This window comes from Nothoprocta perdicaria, unplaced genomic scaffold, assembly GCF_003342845.1.
Source record: "Nothoprocta perdicaria isolate Ctin4 unplaced genomic scaffold, notPer1 scaffold_88, whole genome shotgun sequence".
Taxonomy (NCBI): Eukaryota; Metazoa; Chordata; class Aves; order Tinamiformes; family Tinamidae; genus Nothoprocta; species Nothoprocta perdicaria.
The window spans coordinates 1131149-1148368 of NW_020456176.1; the positions used below are offsets into that span (position 1 = coordinate 1131149).

Sequence of the window (17220 nt, forward strand, 5' to 3'; positions counted from 1 at the left end):
TTGTTTGTTTGTTTGTTTTAATTATTAAGAAGATGGCATTGTGTGCAAGGGACAAGGAACTAACACTGTAACCGGCGCGGGGCTCGTGCTGCCGCCTCAGCCGCATCCTCCTGCTTTCCTTCGGCGCTCTCTAAATACCAGCGCTGTCAGGGCGGCTCAAGCCGCTCATAAAGCTCTGCCGTCCGTTAACCGCCACGGGCTGCCGGAGGGGGCAGCGTTTAGCACCTCCGTGTCCGTTACTCCCGCAACGGTCGTAACGGCCGCGTCCCCGCCTCCGCCATGGCGGCGCAGGGCGCATGCGCGGCGAGGCGCTCGCGGCGCAGCAGCAGCACGAGCAGCAGCAGCAGCACTAGCAGCAGGAGCAGCACTAGCACTGGGCATGGCGGCGGGCCGGGTGCTGGTGTACGGCGGCGGCGGCGCGCTGGGCTCGCACTGCGTGCGCTACTTCGCCGCCCGCAACTGGGTAACAGCTCCGGGGGGCTGCGGGCGGGCGGGCGGGCGGCGGCCCCGCGGCTCACCAGCCTCCTCTCCCCCTGGGCAGTGGGTGGCCAGCATCGACCTGGCGGCCAACGCGGAGGCGAGCGCCAGCGTGGTGGTGCGGCCGGCAGACTCCTTCCCCGAGCAGGCCGAGCAGGTGCGTGCGGGCCCCGGGCCGCGGGTGGGTGTGCCGGGGCACGGAGCTCCCTAGCACGGCGGGGGCCCGCTTTGGGACAGGGAAAGGGTGCTGGATGTCACAGAAATGCTGTCCAAGTGCTCCACACCTGGAGTTTTGTCTCCCATGTTCTTAAATAGCACAGAACCCAGAGAAGAACCTGTCAAGACGTAAGTTGCTCGTGAGTTTCCCATATTGCTGTTTGTGGCACAGTAAGGGCCAGGTCTCAGCCCTGCTCAGATGAGTTGTTTCCCCTGTCCACACGCACTGCATGCCCAGACATTCCTTGTTTTCCAACATTACTGGTTTGGTAGTTCAAAAAAATGTTAATTTTCTGCAGCTGTTTAATTTGCTAAGTGTGTTGTGTTAACACAGCTACATAAATGGAGAGGGGGGAAAAAAAAACCCTCAAAAACAGCCTTGATATTTAATCCTATAAAAGTCCAGAATGCCTTTAGAATGTTTTTGTTCTTTATGTTGAAGGTGACAGCAGAGGTGGGAAAACTCCTTGGTGAAGAAAAGGTGGATGCAATCTTGTGTGTCGCAGGAGGATGGGCTGGAGGCAGCGCCAAAGCTAAGTGTGAGCCTTTGGTGCATGCGTGCTAGGGAACACATGGATGAAACCTTACAGGAATCCTTAAAAATCATGGCAATAAAGATGCCTGTTGATCATAGAGAGGGCATGAGCATAGTGGTGCAAAGCAGCTCGGTCACAGTGCTCGTTAGTGTTTCTGAGAATTGCAGCAGTTTGCAGAGCACGTGTAGGTCTTGGAAGTATTTTATAAAGGTGTTTATTGCCTCTGAACTAAATTTGCAAAGGACTTCAATGACAGGCAAGTCACAGACATTGATGTTTTGTTTCCTAGTTCATCGCTTTATCTGTGCGACCTCAGTTGCATCCTGCAGCTCTGTGAGCTGTTACTGCACAGCACAGCAGTGACAGGAGCTGCACAGTGACAGGAGATGGTTGTACTTATTCACTGTTTTAGAGACTTGTGCTTATTCACTATTTTGTTAAGGAAATGTTCCTACTGAATGCCTTCGTCGTGCCTGAGCATCATCTTTCTCTTTCTTCTGTGCATATTGATAACAAAAATAATGTTTGACGCACGGACAAGTGACTGTTCAAATTCTGCTTTCATTTGAATTTACTATGTTATTGTAGCTTTCATTTCTAGTAGTGAGAAGACAGGTAATTATCAAAGATACATTTTGTAGAGGAGGGACTCAAAGCCTGAAGAGATATGAAATATGTGAAAAGATTTTATCCGAAGCAGAAATAAATAATAATAACAATAATAATATTTGCTATCTTCTATTGTATTTCCATAGAAACACTAAAATTGGCATGATAGAAAATTAACATTGGAAAACTCTTCCCTCATGGTTACTTTTGCTAATTCTCTTCTTTAATTAGCATTATACAAAAACTGTGATTTGATGTGGAAGCAGAGTGTTTGGACATCCACCATTTCCGGTCACCTGGCTACCAAACACCTTAAAGAAGGAGGCCTCTTGACTTTGACAGGAGCACAAGCTGCTTTATCCGGAACCCCAGGTAAAATGCAGGGCATCACCATGGGGCACGTGGGCAGCGCTTGCTTGCCTGTGAGCGCTCTTCCCGTGAGGCAACAGGTGTAACTCAGTCTCTTGACACACTATTTAAAGGGAAAATTGCTGCTAAAACCCTGAAGTCAAGTACAATTTTACAGCTGGCAGCACCAAAATGTATTGAAGCTAAAGTGCAAAGAAACGAACAAAGGATGGATGTTTGAATTGCAGTTCATATTTATTGGTGAGATGTAGTTGGCTAATACGTGGTATGCTGTTTGGAAATGTTTGGAAAGTAAGGAAGAACTGAAATATGCTGAAAGCTCTAAGTGTAGTGCTTTCATGGAGTGAAATCTTCTGTTTGCTTTTGTGAAGGGCAGAGTCCTTAATTGCCCAATTTTTCCATAAGTGATGACTCGGCTGATTCTATTTAATATGTTTGCCCTGTTCGTGTTCTGATTCCAGACCACTTTTGCTTCAGACATAGATAAGCTTGGTGACCTTCAGCTTTGCCTTTCATTAGCTCCACTACCATCTTTATACAGATTTCTCTCTTTTTTTTTTTTTTTTTTGTGTGTGTTGCCCTAAATAAAGGAAGAAATCTGAGAGCAATTCAATCCAAAAGCATTAGTAGCGAAGGAGAAGGATTCTAAAACAAATATTCATCTTTCTGATATTTTGTATTAATGTTGTATTAATGTGGCTGCTGTTTTTTTGACAAGATAGGAATATTCCCAAATTTGTTTCAGAACTGTATCTAAAACCTTTCAGTTCTTAAAGTTTTCTGCCATGTTCAGGGAAGTATGTGGTATTCTCTAGTTAATGATTTATCTTTTATACTGACATGTTTACCACTGCATCTGGCATAGTCTGAAGTTAAAAGGCCTATGTATGAAAGTAAGCAGATGAATAATTTATTGTGTACTACTGACTGGCCATACAAAGATGAAAATATGTGAACCTCTAGCAAGCTCCCATGATGTTTTTGCAGGAGAGGGTGAAGTAGGAACAACAACACAGGAATCAAAGTGATTTACTTTCATGTTTTGAACTAGATGGTTTCAATAAGTCTGGATTTTCTTTAAAAACACCATAGTGCTTTAGGCTAACACATGGAGCTTATTAACAGGAAGGAAGAACTGGGAAAGAATTGTTACTCAACTTTTGCAAATTTGAATCGTTAGACTTGTTTTCATGGAAGGAATTATCTTTTTGTTTTCTGCTGTTACCATTAATTTTATTTTCCCATGTAAAAATGTGGATTAAGTTAGACTTGCTTAACGCAAATTGTAGCAAGATGCAAATGCTGGAATAGATACAGAGGCAGTCTGAGGGCAAAGAAATGCAGAAGCATGAAAAGGGTTAGAAGATTTTAGACTGAAGAGAAGAGATAAGAGGGAGAGCATCAGAAAGATGGAAATATTTTATAGTAACAAGAAAATAAATTGGTCACCTCTCTCTGATACAAATACAAAAGGATATGTTTGCTTAATACCGAAGGATGTTATACGGTATGATTATAATGGAAACACTTCTACTAAAAAAATACTTTTTATGTGCTAGGAAATACTTCTTCAGGAGTATTAAAAAGGGCTTCTTTAGTTATATAGCCAAGTAAAAAAAGCATCCAGTTATAGTGGGGGAAAAAAACAAATTTGCCTTACATGGTCAGACTGAGCCTAGACAGCTTGGCATGTATAAGCCATGCAGCAAATTGGACCTCTAGTACTTGCAAGTGGTCATCTGGGTCTTGTACCTTGCCAGTGTACCATGACTCCTTTGTGCTCTTATTTCTGTGGAACTTAGGCTCTTGAACACTGGCTGCAAGTAAACAGTAGTAATTAGGAAAAGATGCTTCATATGCGGATTATTTAGGAATTTTCTACCATGAGTTTTCTTGCACTTTTCTCCAAAGTGCTTATGTTTGAGTGTTACAGTTGTGGGCATGAGCTGGATCTGTTTAGGTCCAAACTGGCAAATATTTAAGTCCTATATTCAAAACTAACAGGTGTTTGCCTTAGTAAAGTTCATGAGCCTCTGCACGCTTACTGCCTTAGTTTGAAAAGGTCACCGCTATCACTCTCTTCCTTCAGAGTATGTCTTGAAGCATAGTTAAACATTTAACTTGTTAAGCTGCTTATTTCTGTAATAATAAGTAAACAGAGTACTGCCATATCTCCTGGGTGTCTAGTAAGCTTGCTTTCTTCATATATATATTTATTTAATTTATATTTTTTTCTTTTTCTTTCTATATGTATGTCTTGCTGTGTTTTAAAAATCAGATTCTGTTATCAGGCCATGATATTAAACCTCCTTTTCATCAAGTAACGTGAGTTTCTCTCCTCATCCTAATGAAATGGAGAGCTGTCTGTATTGTGCTCTGCTTTGCCTGTTTTTAATTGCCAGGGATGATTGGCTATGGGATGGCCAAAGGAGCCGTGCACCAGCTCTGCCAGAGCCTGGCTGGCGCCGGGAGCGGTTTGCCCCCCGGCTCTGCTGCTGTCGCTGTCCTGCCGTAAGTGCTCGCGTGGTTACCTCCCTGCCACAGTGTTTGAGTTTGTTACTGCTGTAACCGAGAGTCCCCTTGGATGTGTTTGATGTTCCATCCTCACTGAACAGTCAGCTAATTGGATCTACTTAACCGTTTCACAGAGAAAGGATCGGTCTGGGGCGTATGAATTGATGTGCAAATTACTCTAAAAAATGGAGGGAAAATATATTTTTTTTTCTTTATTTTGCAGAGCAATATTGGATGTTGGGATTAAAACCTGATCCACTTTTAATCAGTTTAACCATAACCATCTATCAACACGCGGTTTTCAGTTAGTAAACTGTAGAAGTGAGATGAACTTCTTCAGGTTTAGCTGTGTGATAATAGTAAAGCAAAGGATTACTTGCTAGATTATACTTGGCTAAAGATGATGTATAGCGCTTAACACAGAAGCAATTTGCTTGATCAGTAGGAATATTAGGTCACTTTGAGGGCCATGAGAAGAAAGTCCAGTTTGTCTTTTTCCGTAGTATAGTAGTATAAATATGTTCTACCGAAGTGGACACTTGCCCCGCTTGTGCAGGGAAATCCCTGCCTTTGCAACTGGACTGAGGCTGCATGAAAGCCTCTCTGCACGTGTGATGTGCAGTCCATGTGAACAGACATGACTGTGGATGAGAGGCTGTTATGGAGAGAAGCTGGCAGGGAGCTGCGGGCCTGCTGAATTGTCCGAAAGGGCTGCATGTTGTCAGCAGGTCAGACAGCTAAGAGGTTATAGGCTGGGAGCCTTTGATGCACACTGCAAGTAATGGTTGTATACTGTTAAATGTGTAGGGGGGATGCAAAGGAAGTCCATGCCACGTGGTATATAGAAGTTAAGCAGCTGTTAGAGCAGTGAATAGAAGCAGGTGATTTTCACTGGAAACATGATAACAGGTTTATCTTTCTCAATCACAGGGTTACCTTGGATACGCCAGCGAACAGGAAATCGATGCCTGACGCAGATTTCAGCTCCTGGACACCCTTAGAATTCGTTGTAGAGTGAGTGTGTGATATATAAATATTTATTTTAATATATATTATATAAAAATACATGCATATATACACACATATATATACATGCATGTGTGTATATAGATAGATGAGATGACTAAACATTCACTCACTTTCCCTTTTGCTCTTACACATCTTCTTGCCTGTTGTTTCTAAATGACTGTCTTAGATTTGAGTATTTTTTTTCATTATTCCGTCATTCTGTCTGCCTTTAAATCTGGTTAAACTTATTGCACAAGCTCTTTAACTGGTGAATATTAGAACAACTCCATCAATTTTAACAAGGAGAAGATCTCATAAAGCCTGCAGACAAATGAAGTTGCAGAGAGCAGATATAGGCATCAGCAATCTGGTTTAAATGTAAACTTCAGAGAGCCATTTGACTTTTTTTCTTGATTTCTTTATTTCCTTTACAGCTCAGTTTCTGGTATATTAATTCACTTCTGTAATTAAAAATTTTAGTCCAGAAATGTTTGTCCTGAATGATGTTGCAAAATGTTGAAACTTGAGCAGCAGGCTTAGATTTAAAGGCTTATTATTTATAATTCCTCTCAGGTAAGGGTAGAGACGGTGAAGCAGAACATGTCTTCTGTGAGGTGCTTGAGAAGGGGTCTTTGAGTAATCCTGCTATCAGAAAGAAGAAAGCATTGTTGGGGACGCTGTTTTTCTTTTTGGAGAAATGCAAAATGGATACTGTAAAGGGTATAAACTTGTGCAAATTTAAGGGCTTTTAGAACTGATGTTAAAACTGCATTGATTTTGCTATTGTTGAGAAGAGACTACTTTTGACATCTGATTTCTTTGTGATTTGATTTTCTGTGGCTTTTCTTAAGTTGGAGGTCAGACTGAGACACTTCCTGCTCCTCCCCTCCGTCAGAGGCCATGCAGCTACTAGATGTGGTCCTTTAAAAGGGCTCTGTCAATTTAATTGGCCTAAAAATGCTCAGAAAAGTTCCTATTGTGTTCCAGAGACAGCTCACCCAGATGTTGTGGTCTTACTTTAAAGTTACAAATCTTTTTTTTTGTGAAAGAATTAAGTTAATTCTTTTGGTGTCTAATTCTCTGAACTTAAAATTCAATTTTGAAAGCAGAAGTTCCCACTAATGCAGGAAGAAACTAAAGTTGTTAGAGTTGGTAACATTATTTCTTTTTGGAGGGATGCAGGAACTAATGTGCATTCTTACTTTCTGACATCTGTTGTGCCTTGAAAATCATTATATTGGATTCCATTACCTCTTAAAATGGCAATAGTGATATATGCTATACTGGAAGGCTTGATAGACCTGAAAAATATTGCCCTTTGGTCCCTAGTGACAGGACAAGAGGCAGTGGGCACAAACGGGACCAGGGGAGACTCCACTAGAATACAAGAAAGCACTTCTTCACTGTGAGGGTGGTTGAACACTGGCAGAGGGTCCCCGGGGAGGCTGTGGAGTCTTTATCCTTGGAGATATCTGAAACCTTCCTAGATGTGGTTCCAGCTGACCCTGTTGGGTCAACCCACAGGGGTTGGCCTAGCTGATGGTGCATAGGATAACTTAAGGCTTCCTGTGCTTCTGTTGAGACCATGTTCATTTCACAGTTAGTTACTGAATATCTATTGACAAAGCACAGGTGGAAGGATTTAAAAAAGTGAGTCAAGGAATGACATGGAAAGAGAGAGAACTTGGCTAGGTTTGCAGGCAGCAGTAGGGGAGGAAGAGAAAGGGAGTAGAGAACGAAATTATGGGGAAAAAGAAAAATTATTCAGCCTGTAATGTTTACCAAGTATTGTAGCTATAACTTTTCATCTCTGATGCATACAATAAAGATGGCGTAAGTAGCTACCGCCTAGATGCTTCAGTTCTTGGTATTTTCCTCTGAGGTGTTCGGCAAGTGCTGTGTGTGTGCACGCTGTGAAGCCCTCCTGATTTCTCTAGGTCTCCATCTAGCAACAAAGGCTCTGAGCCCTGTTACCACATGGCAAGTCTGGGACACGGATGGAAACCTCTGCAGGAGGAGTAGGAAAAGCAATAGGCTTTCATCTTATGTTTCCTGTCAATGTATCTACTAACTGCTTCCCCTCCCCCCCGCTTCTGCATCTCATCCCTTTTTGTTAATTTATTTTGAAACAGAACTTTTTATGACTGGATAACAGGAAAGAACCGGCCAAACTCAGGGAGTCTAATCCAGGTGATAACTACAGGAGGGAAGACTGAACTAGTTGCACATCTCTGATCTCAGTCACTTGGGACTGTGAAGCTCCAGCAAAGGAGACTGAGAATCTTCACCTGTGGAAGATACCTGCTAGTATTTTGGGTGTTTTTTGTATCCAGTGATTGTCAACTATGTCACTTATGGTACCAGGTTGTAAGCAGTATTTCTGTTCTGTCAGTTGCTATCAGTATATTTACTGAGTGTTTGTTTCTAAATGGAAGTTGCAGACTTTAAAGTCTCAATGTGCTAATCCCAAGCATTATATAATGACTTACATATTTTTTTCTGAAATGGGAATTGTGCTTAATTATGTCATAATCACGTATAAAATGGTCAGACTCTTCTGCCAGTCTTTCTGGCAGCTTTCTGTGAATGTCTTGATGGTCTCTTTGTGTGGGAATATAACTACATCACAATTACGTTGGCTGTAACTACAGGAATCGGTGCAGTTACTGTCTGGAATTACAGGAGTGGTTGCAGTCACTGTCCTAGTCCTGTAAACTTTTCCATGTGAACATTCCACTCAAGTTAGTGGAACTGTATAGTGATTAATCACTTGAGTTCCTGATTTGCCTTAATGTTTATAAACTGCTGTGAGACCTAGAGCTGCAGGATAGCAGTAATTTTGCCAGATGCTTATCTATGTCTTTGTATTACTTGTGGTGATTCTTTATTTTTTAAAAAAGCAAAGTGCCCTAAAGAACTACACCAAAAACAACATATGTCTGTTTCAATGTGGAGTTTTTTGTGCTAAATAAATATATATTTTACATGTTGGGCTAGCAGCTTCATTGTAATCCAGACCTGTTTGGAAAATATTTTTATTAGGTTTGTGTAGTACTTCCAAAAAAATCAATTCTGTGGTTTATGCTTAATGCGGACAAAGGACTTGTCATGATCTTGTGTTTATTTCCTTCTCATGGTGTTGTGGAAAATACTCTTCTGGAATAGAGCTGTGGAAGAGCTGCTAGCCGTGCACTGAGGCAGGCCTCTGGCTGCAGTGTTTCCTTTCATTCCTGTCTGTCATGTGCAGCGAGGGTTTGCTGGCAGAATGAACATGTTGTTGCTTCTCATCATAGGTATTAGCTTTGTTTTTAATTTTGGGCTAGTGTTTGCTGTGAGTTTGCTGATAGAGGGTAGGAGAGCTTCCCCTCTTCCAGCAGAAGGTAGGGGCCTGTCTGCCCCTGTCAGTTTAACAGGATCATGGGGTGGCTGTGACAGACAGAAACTGCAAGGACTGAAGCAGGGGCAGAGAAAGGACATCATACTCTGCACTACCATGCGTTAAGTCTTCTCTTCACCAAGCCAACCTTCCAAATCGCAAGAACCCTCAAAGTGCTCATGTTGTCATCTTGCAAATAGCTGTCGATTCAACTCTTGGAAGCTTTCTGAAGAGCAGCAGATGAATCTTTTGAGGTGGGCAGGGAGCACAGGAAGGGTTTCAGATGTGCAGTTATAAAGCTGTGTTAGCTGGCTAGCAGGTTCTGGGCCTCACAAGGGGCACTTTGGTAGAAACTATTGCAGCAGAGGCAGACAGCACAATAAAAGACAGTAGGACATGTCTGGAGAATCTTTTATTTGCCAAGGGCTCCTGGGCTCCTGTAAGTATCTCTGTAAGCTGTATATCTGTGCCTTACTAGTAATAACCTCCTGAAGAGCAATGGCTGTGGTAACACAGAATTTATAGTTGAAGGCTATAACTAACCGTGAGCTGATAAACCTGTTTTTTGCTCTTCTGCTTTAACATTTAGTAAAAAGAACAAAAGGTCAGAAAGAATTAAATGAAATCTGTGCATGTCAGAATCTGGATGTCATTCTTCTCTTTCCTGTAGAGAGACCTGGTGGCCCTGATAGATGATGGGGAAAAACAAAGAGAGAAATCTGTTCTTGTGACCTAGGTGCCACAGATGAGCTTGGCCTGCAACTAGTGACAGGACCTAAAGAGGAGGAGACAGGTGAGAAGCAGAACTGGTGTTAGGGCAGTGTTGAACACGAACCCCTGTTACCTGTCACTGTGCCACACTGCACGTGTGGTACCCGTGCAGCTCTAGATACTTGTGCCTGACATGAGTCTGCTGCGCAGATCTGGTTTGCTACTCTCCTGCCTAGGAGATGGAAGATTATGGTTAAGGTGAGAGAGAGTTTAGCTAGATAAACTCATGAGATGGAAGAAATCCAGGTCAAGGTGAGTGTCAAACAGATGAATTTACCAACTTTTATTTAGTATTCTGCAACTGGAGTCATATTAAAAAATCTGCATGCACACAGCTGATCAAGGGAGACACTTTTCCATACAGTCCCCTTTGAAGGTGCATATTGCTGTACAATAAAGAGGTTGCTGAACTCTGTGGAAAAACAAAATATAAACTATACCAAGCAGATCAGGCCTTGATCTTCTCTTCTGATTCATTTGTGTTGAACATTCTGGCTTCAACAAGAAAAGGGATGTTTCTAGATTCAAACCAAGGTGCTAAAATAATTACACAGTACTCCCAAGCAGGAATAGATAAAATAATCCCAAACTGCGGTAGCTGCTCTAGAGTAGCAACATGCAGCAAAAAAATATGACTTTGCCAAAATACCATGGCAGCAGAGACCAGTTCAGTCTTTATGAATATCTTTTCCTTCTACTAATCTATATAACATGAATTTTAAAGCACAAGTATAAGACAGAGAAGTGTAAGGGTTGTAGTATAAGAAGGTGGAAATGTGAGATGCCATTCAAGTTGTATCCCACAAAGCTTCGTCCACAGGGAACAGTCTTGTGGCTTTGCAGAACCTTTGGTTAAAACATGCTCCTCTGCATGTCCAAGCATTGCAGGACCCAGTGGGCAGTGTTTTCACATCTCACTCTAAAGTGGTTCTGATGATGAAGAATATTAGGAGTTTGGATATTTTACCAGCAGATTAATGTGTTTTTTGAAGTTACATTTTAACTAGAAAATTAGTTTTCTACTTAATAGAAGGTGGCTAAAGAATGAAAGGTTTAAGGTGATGCTTAGGTTTCAGGTTTAAGGCTAAAGAAGATTTAAGGTGATGCCTTGCACCCAAAAAACTATAAATATGCTGTTATCATCTTGGAGTGGTTGCCAAGTGTGATGGTATCTGTATCATGTAGCAGTTACTCTTCTAAATTAACCAAATTTGCACTGTTGAAATAATTCATTATGCTAAGAAGGCACAGGTTCTTTTTTTACAGTGGAATGAAAATCACCACCACAACAAGCATAACTTTTATTATCTTGTTTCTCCTTCCTGTATGTGCTCTCTGGAAGAAAACAGATGGGAACTGTAATAGTACGTGGAGATGCCTCATACTAATCCCTGTGCTGTCGAACAAGGTGAGAAGCAGACAGACATCTGAAAAGCATTTCAGAAGTCGATAGAAAACATCACTTGAGATTCAGATCCGTGTCAGGCGCTGTCATCTCTACGCTTCCTCAAAAACCATGTTCTGGAGGGTTTGCTTTATAAATACGGGCAGTCTGTGGAGCCGAGTGTGCACAGCCCTGCCGGGGCGGGAGCAGAGACGCGCGGCTGAGCCGGGGCTCATCCTCCGGAGCCCGGCAGAGGGCAGGAACTTCCAGCACACGGTGCCTGTTTCTTCACGGCTCCGAGCGCCCAACTGTCAAATACTCTTTGGCAGCAAGGATTTTAATTGTGCCACAATTATCAGAGGCTTGTCCTCCTCTCTCGCTTTATTCCCCATACTCCAAGATGCCTGGCCCTTTGGGCGCCTTAGTTCAAGTGCCTATAATCTCTTATCCAGGCCACTTTCAGAAACTGCAGAAATCCCCACATAGGTTCATTTGAAATAAACTGGGCAGTGACTCTAAGGCGAAGGATGAACAGGACGCCGGGGCTGTGAGGGGAGCCCCGCAGCAGCGGGTAATGTTACTGTTGACACATTACAACTGCCTGCCTCGCCAGTCGCTACTCTGTCACTCAGGGCCTAAACAACTGAACTGCAAGGTCAGTGTTTAACTCCTGTACCACACATAAGATACATGAGAAGCCATAGGATTTCCCAGCCCAAGCAGAAAAACCAGTTTCTTTTTCAGACTGGACTAGTACTAATACACTGGTGGAAACTGGAGACATAAGACTTACTAGGGAGGTTTTAAATGTGAAAGATTTAACTCCTTTGCCTGTTACAGTCATACCAAAACAGTGTTACTGAGGAGGGAACACAAAGTGGCAAGCCATATGACTGCAGATTGTATAGTTTAATATTCGTATCTGGGGCTTCCTGGAGATGCAAGCTACACTGCTACTCACACTCCCTGCTTTATAAAGTTTTCCTCTTACCTACTGTCATTAAGTAGATACTAAGGAGTTCCTGCAAATGAGGGATAGGGAAAACCTTAAGACTGGAAGCGCTGCTCTCCATTCTGCCTTGGCTCGTGGCCTGCTCAACCCAGCCTTGCTTCTGTGCCTCCATTTCCTCATCTCTCAAACAGATTGGAGACCATTCTAAAATGCTCTAAGATCCACTGATGAAAATCAGTATGAATGAGTGAAATACAGTTATCTCTCTGTGAAAGCACCATTAAAAGCTCAAAATGCCCTCTTTGCCATTAGTTTCATCGTGGGAAGGGAACTCAATTATAGAAGTGCAAGCACAAGCCAAAATCCTATCACTTCGTGGTAAGTAAAATGCAGTGACTTCCAAAGTTCTATGCCAAAGATTCCCTCAGCCAGGTAGCTTGGGTGATACTGTTTCCTCTTCCTCTAAAATGGGAGAAAAAGGTGTATATGGCAGTAGTGTCTGTCTGGCACAGCATGAATTCATTTTTTTGTGACTGTCACAGCTGGAATTTAAAAACTGAATGTTGCTTTTTATTTTGAAGGAACCAATTACTCTTTTTGCTGGTGCATCATTACAGCTTAGTGGGACATGGCTGAGTAAACAGTACAAATAAGGTCTCTGTTAGGTCCTGGATGCACGTGAGTTAGTGTGAAACTCCGGTCAACTTCAGTCATTTATCTAAGACCATACACAAATATCACACATATAACAAGATCCTCTCTGACCCCTAAGACTCTCCTCCGGATTATTGAGAACTTTTGATTACCATAGCAAAACTGTGGTGTAAAAGCCCTAGCTGTGCTGGTCTCCCTGCTCTGCTTTGATGAATAAACTTTATTTTCTTTTCACAAACTAGGTGTGGGAGAAAAAGGCACTATTCCCTTTTTATTTCTTTCTTTTTTTATCTGGTGCTGATATTCCTTACAGGAAGATTCTGAGGAGGACTTGGAAGGTTTCAGATTAAAACAGGAGGTTTCCTATCCTGTAGCTTCAGTAGTTGCTCTGAAACTCTGTTATCTTTAGAAGATCGTTTGCTTTTCCTGTCCAAACACTTTCCAGGATTTTTTTTTTTTTTTTTAGGTTTTGTAGGAAGCAGAGTCTTTTTCTCTGGCTGAGGTTGCTGCAGGCAGAATAGTCTGCATTTGGAGGGGAATTTTACTAAATTTCTTACCACCAACACAAACCTCAGATCACCAACTGGGCACTAGCAGAAAGACAATCACACAAAGAAGTAAGAACTTTATTTTCCCTCCTTCCAAAGGTTCAGCTTTCCTTATTTTTGCTGCTGGCTGCAGTCTGCCTGTCCAGGCGTCTGTCAGGCGGTGCCGACAGCCCCACACTGCAGCCCCAATGTGTGTGGATGCTGGTCTTCCAGGTGCTCTTTGCTTCTCATGGGATTCCTACAGCTCTGCTCCCAGTGTCCCAACGCGGTGGCTCCCTTGGGAGTGTCCCCAACTGTGGGCTGCCACCAGTGTCTGTGTTTGAGCCAGCTCAGGCCTGCGCCCACTGCGCCTCCTGGCTGGAACCGGCTGGAGCTGGCAGGAACCAGTTCTGACTGGCATGGGGCGGTGCTGGGCCCGGCCTCTCCATCGTGCCCACACGGTCTGGGCTGCTGCTCCCTCCGGGACACGTGTGCCCCTTGAGAGGCCACGCAGGGTCCCTGTCGAGAGTCACAGGAGGACAAATCTAGAGCTCTGCAAGGGAGGAGAAAAAATATGCACCACACACACATATATAAATACATCTAAATATATATAATATATACATGTAGATAAGTAACTGCATCAAGCCTTTGCCATCTTTTCATGGAGCATGTTGAAAGATTTGCCTGACGTGACTCAACACCCACACACCAAATTACCACTTTGAAGGGTTTTCTGTCTTCATCACGATGGCGTGGAAAAGGAGCCTAAGTCATAGTTAACGAGCAGACATGCTGAATGTTCTAGAAGAAGCTTGAAGACCCCACGCAAGATATATGCTGAAAAATACTTGTTACTAACTGTGAGAACTGGCATGCGGGCATGCAGTCACATATTTATTTAAAGCATTTTTTTTTCTCAATACTTCTTAGCATTAGCAAAGTGCAAAGCTTTTTTGCCCTGAGAGCGGCAAGGCAGGACAAGATGCGGTGTGAAGGAACGTGGGCAGCGGGCTGGCTCCTTGGTGGCCATGTGTCTGGAGCCGTGACAAGCTGCTGAAACGTGTCCCCTCCTGTGTCCCACAGAGCCCGAATGTGTCCCCTCCTGTGTCCTACACATGGCCCTGGCACCAGCCCCGTGGCAATGGCTCCGCTCGCGGCTGGTGACCCCAGAATGCAAATCCAGAGCCACCGACATGGATGGAGGCACCTTCATGGGAGTGAGAGTTGAGTTTGCAGAAAAGGTAATAATTAAACCCATCGTTAATGCCCTCTACTTTTTTTCTGAATACTGTTTTAAATCGAAGCAAAATAGGAATTGCTACCCAACTTGTCAACTAATCATTTCCAGCGTCGACTAAATTTTTAAATTAATGCTTTTTTCTTAATCTTTGCACTTTCAGTTAGTAACTTACCAAATACCCTGGATCTCTGATAAGAGATGCTATCACTGTTTTTATTTTATTTTATTTTATTTTATTTTATTTTATTTTATTTTATTTTATTTTATTTTATTTTATTTTATTTTATTTTATTTTATTTTATTTTANATTTTATTTTATTTTATTTTATTTTATTTTATTTTATTTTATTTTATTTTATTTTATTTTATTTTATTTTATTTTATTTTATTTTATTTTATTTTCCTTCTAGTTCTGGAGTGGAAAAAAGGTTTTGATCAGTGCCTTCTCTTCAGAGAGCTATTAGGTGTACCTGCTACAACAAAATGTCTTGGATAGCAGGTTCAGCTTCATGGAAAAAAAACTTTCTAAAAGCTGCATCAGATTAGAGTTAGATTTCATCATATAATGCATTAATTTCACTTAAAGTGCAGTCAACGGGGAACAGGCTAAAACAGAGCAATTGCTTTGTACACAGCTGCTTTGTGCGGATTGCACGCGGAGACTCTGAATGCAGCTGAACATGTCATGATTAGGAAAATACTTAAAGGTTTTTCCTATAATGGCTTTCACCAAGGGTAGCAGTTATAAGGTAATTCTGAAGTTCAGCAAGATAAAAAAAAGAGTATTGATCTTAAGTAGTTTTGTTCCACTTACTCATTGTTAAACATTATTTGTCCTATTAATTTTTTGAGGTCTCAATCAAAAACACTTTATGTGAGGGTGAATATGGCATGATTCCAATCACTGTGATTATGGGTTTCTTTGAATGGTTGTACAAAGCAGAGCTGCTAATAAGAGAGAGTCTCTGGTGTGGGTTAACTAATGCTGGAGTTTTAGAGCACGGTTTATCCTACTGGCAAACAAGTGGGAGCAGCACTAGAGGATGATGGTGACACTGGAGACTGGAACAGGACAGGTGAGTGAAATGAGAGGGACAAACATGGGACGAAGAGGGGCAACTGTTTAAACCAAGGGTGAAAATACAAGGCTAGAACACAGGCGTATAGCAAAAGAGTGAGCTACGTGGCCCTGGTGTTTCCCTGCTGAGCAAACCACAGAACAAACCTGTGCTGTGATGTGGAACACCCAAATGCACCTGTTTTTCATATATGAGCACAAAATGCATCATTTTGATACAAACCTAGTGTTAAAAGACAGTGCTGTCAGGTGGTGCTTGTTGGCCATGTTGAGTGGCTGTTTGTGTGAAGTCTCCAAGGCAGCTACAGCCCTTAGAAGACAATGTTCAGGCTTCAGGGTTGCAAGCTGGGATCCTAAAAGCAATGGAGTAGGAGGCATTCTGGCCTCGTACGTTACATTTGATTAAATCAATACCTTAAATTGCTAACTTTTAAAGCAGAGAGAACTCAGATTTTCTAGCAGCTTCAAAGGCAGTGAAGTAAAAGGTTTTGAAAACAAATTACTTTCCACCCACTGCCCACCATGGCCTCCAAGGATAAGTGTTCAAATTCCCTTTGTTCTCTAAAATCTTTCTGCACTGTGACCCTGACCAAGTTCCATGAAATCTCTGTTATATTCTCCTCCTTTCCATTACTCTTCACATGTCCAGCCCAGCCTGAATGAGCCCAGTTTTCCATAGGGAAGGTGCAAACTCCCTCATGCTGCAGTCCCTCACAGCAGCCAGCGTGCAGATGTAATTTACGGGTCTATTCTGATAACAGCAGCCTCTCCATGACGTCTCTAGCCCATTTGCCCGGTTATCACAGGTTCTCTGGCTCCATCTTTTATTTTAAGGAGTCTAAGTGTTGAATTTCAGCTGCCTCCTTTCAGTTCTTCCTACCATTCAGAAGACTCTTGATAACTTGTCATCACCCACATGAAACAGAACATGTGGAGTGACTCTGAATGCTGATATGAAGGCTTCAGTACTTGTAGGAAAAGGAGGAGAATCTCACTTACAGTGGTGTTGAAACTGGCTTTTTGAGTTCTTAGCATCCTGAGAGGAATATTTTCCATTGCCACTGGCTTAAAACCTGCTGTTGTGGAAGGTTTCTTGGCAAGTGCAGTGAAAATTAAACTACAAAATGTCTATTTTATTGCTGCTGAAATCCCTTAGTCTCTTCATATCAAGAGTCCTGTCTATGCAGCTATTTGAAATCATTGTTTGAAAGGCAAGTTGTCTCATATACATTGAAAAATCAGTGTTGGAAAACTAAACACTTCACTTACCATGTAAATTTTCAGCTAAGAAGGTATTTCTGCTTGTTACATGAAGTGTGTAAGGTGGAGAAAGTAGATTTTACAGGCTTCCAAACAGATTCCAGCAGTGGTGGTGTCACAACTGTCATGCTGTATTAAACTCTTAAACTCGTTCCCAGCGTGTTCTATACTGCTCACTATTGGAAACAAGATGCCAAGACAAATGGACCTCGGTTTTGGTGCAGAATGGCAGTTCTTACTTATTTT

The 17220-nt window shown here is 42.3% G+C and overlaps 1 protein-coding gene across 1 annotated transcript; it reads left to right on the forward strand.

Moving 5' to 3' along the window:
* Window positions 1-351: 351 nt before the first annotated feature.
* QDPR (quinoid dihydropteridine reductase) lies at window positions 352-8645 on the forward strand. The gene is made up of 7 exons (XM_026052388.1): window positions 352-463; window positions 542-634; window positions 1136-1232; window positions 2070-2210; window positions 4610-4718; window positions 5652-5735; window positions 7862-8645. Exons 1-7 carry the CDS (start codon window positions 380-382, stop codon window positions 7962-7964), a joined length of 711 nt encoding a protein of 236 aa, XP_025908173.1. The 5' UTR covers window positions 352-379; the 3' UTR covers window positions 7965-8645.
* Window positions 8646-17220: the final 8575 nt, after the last annotated feature.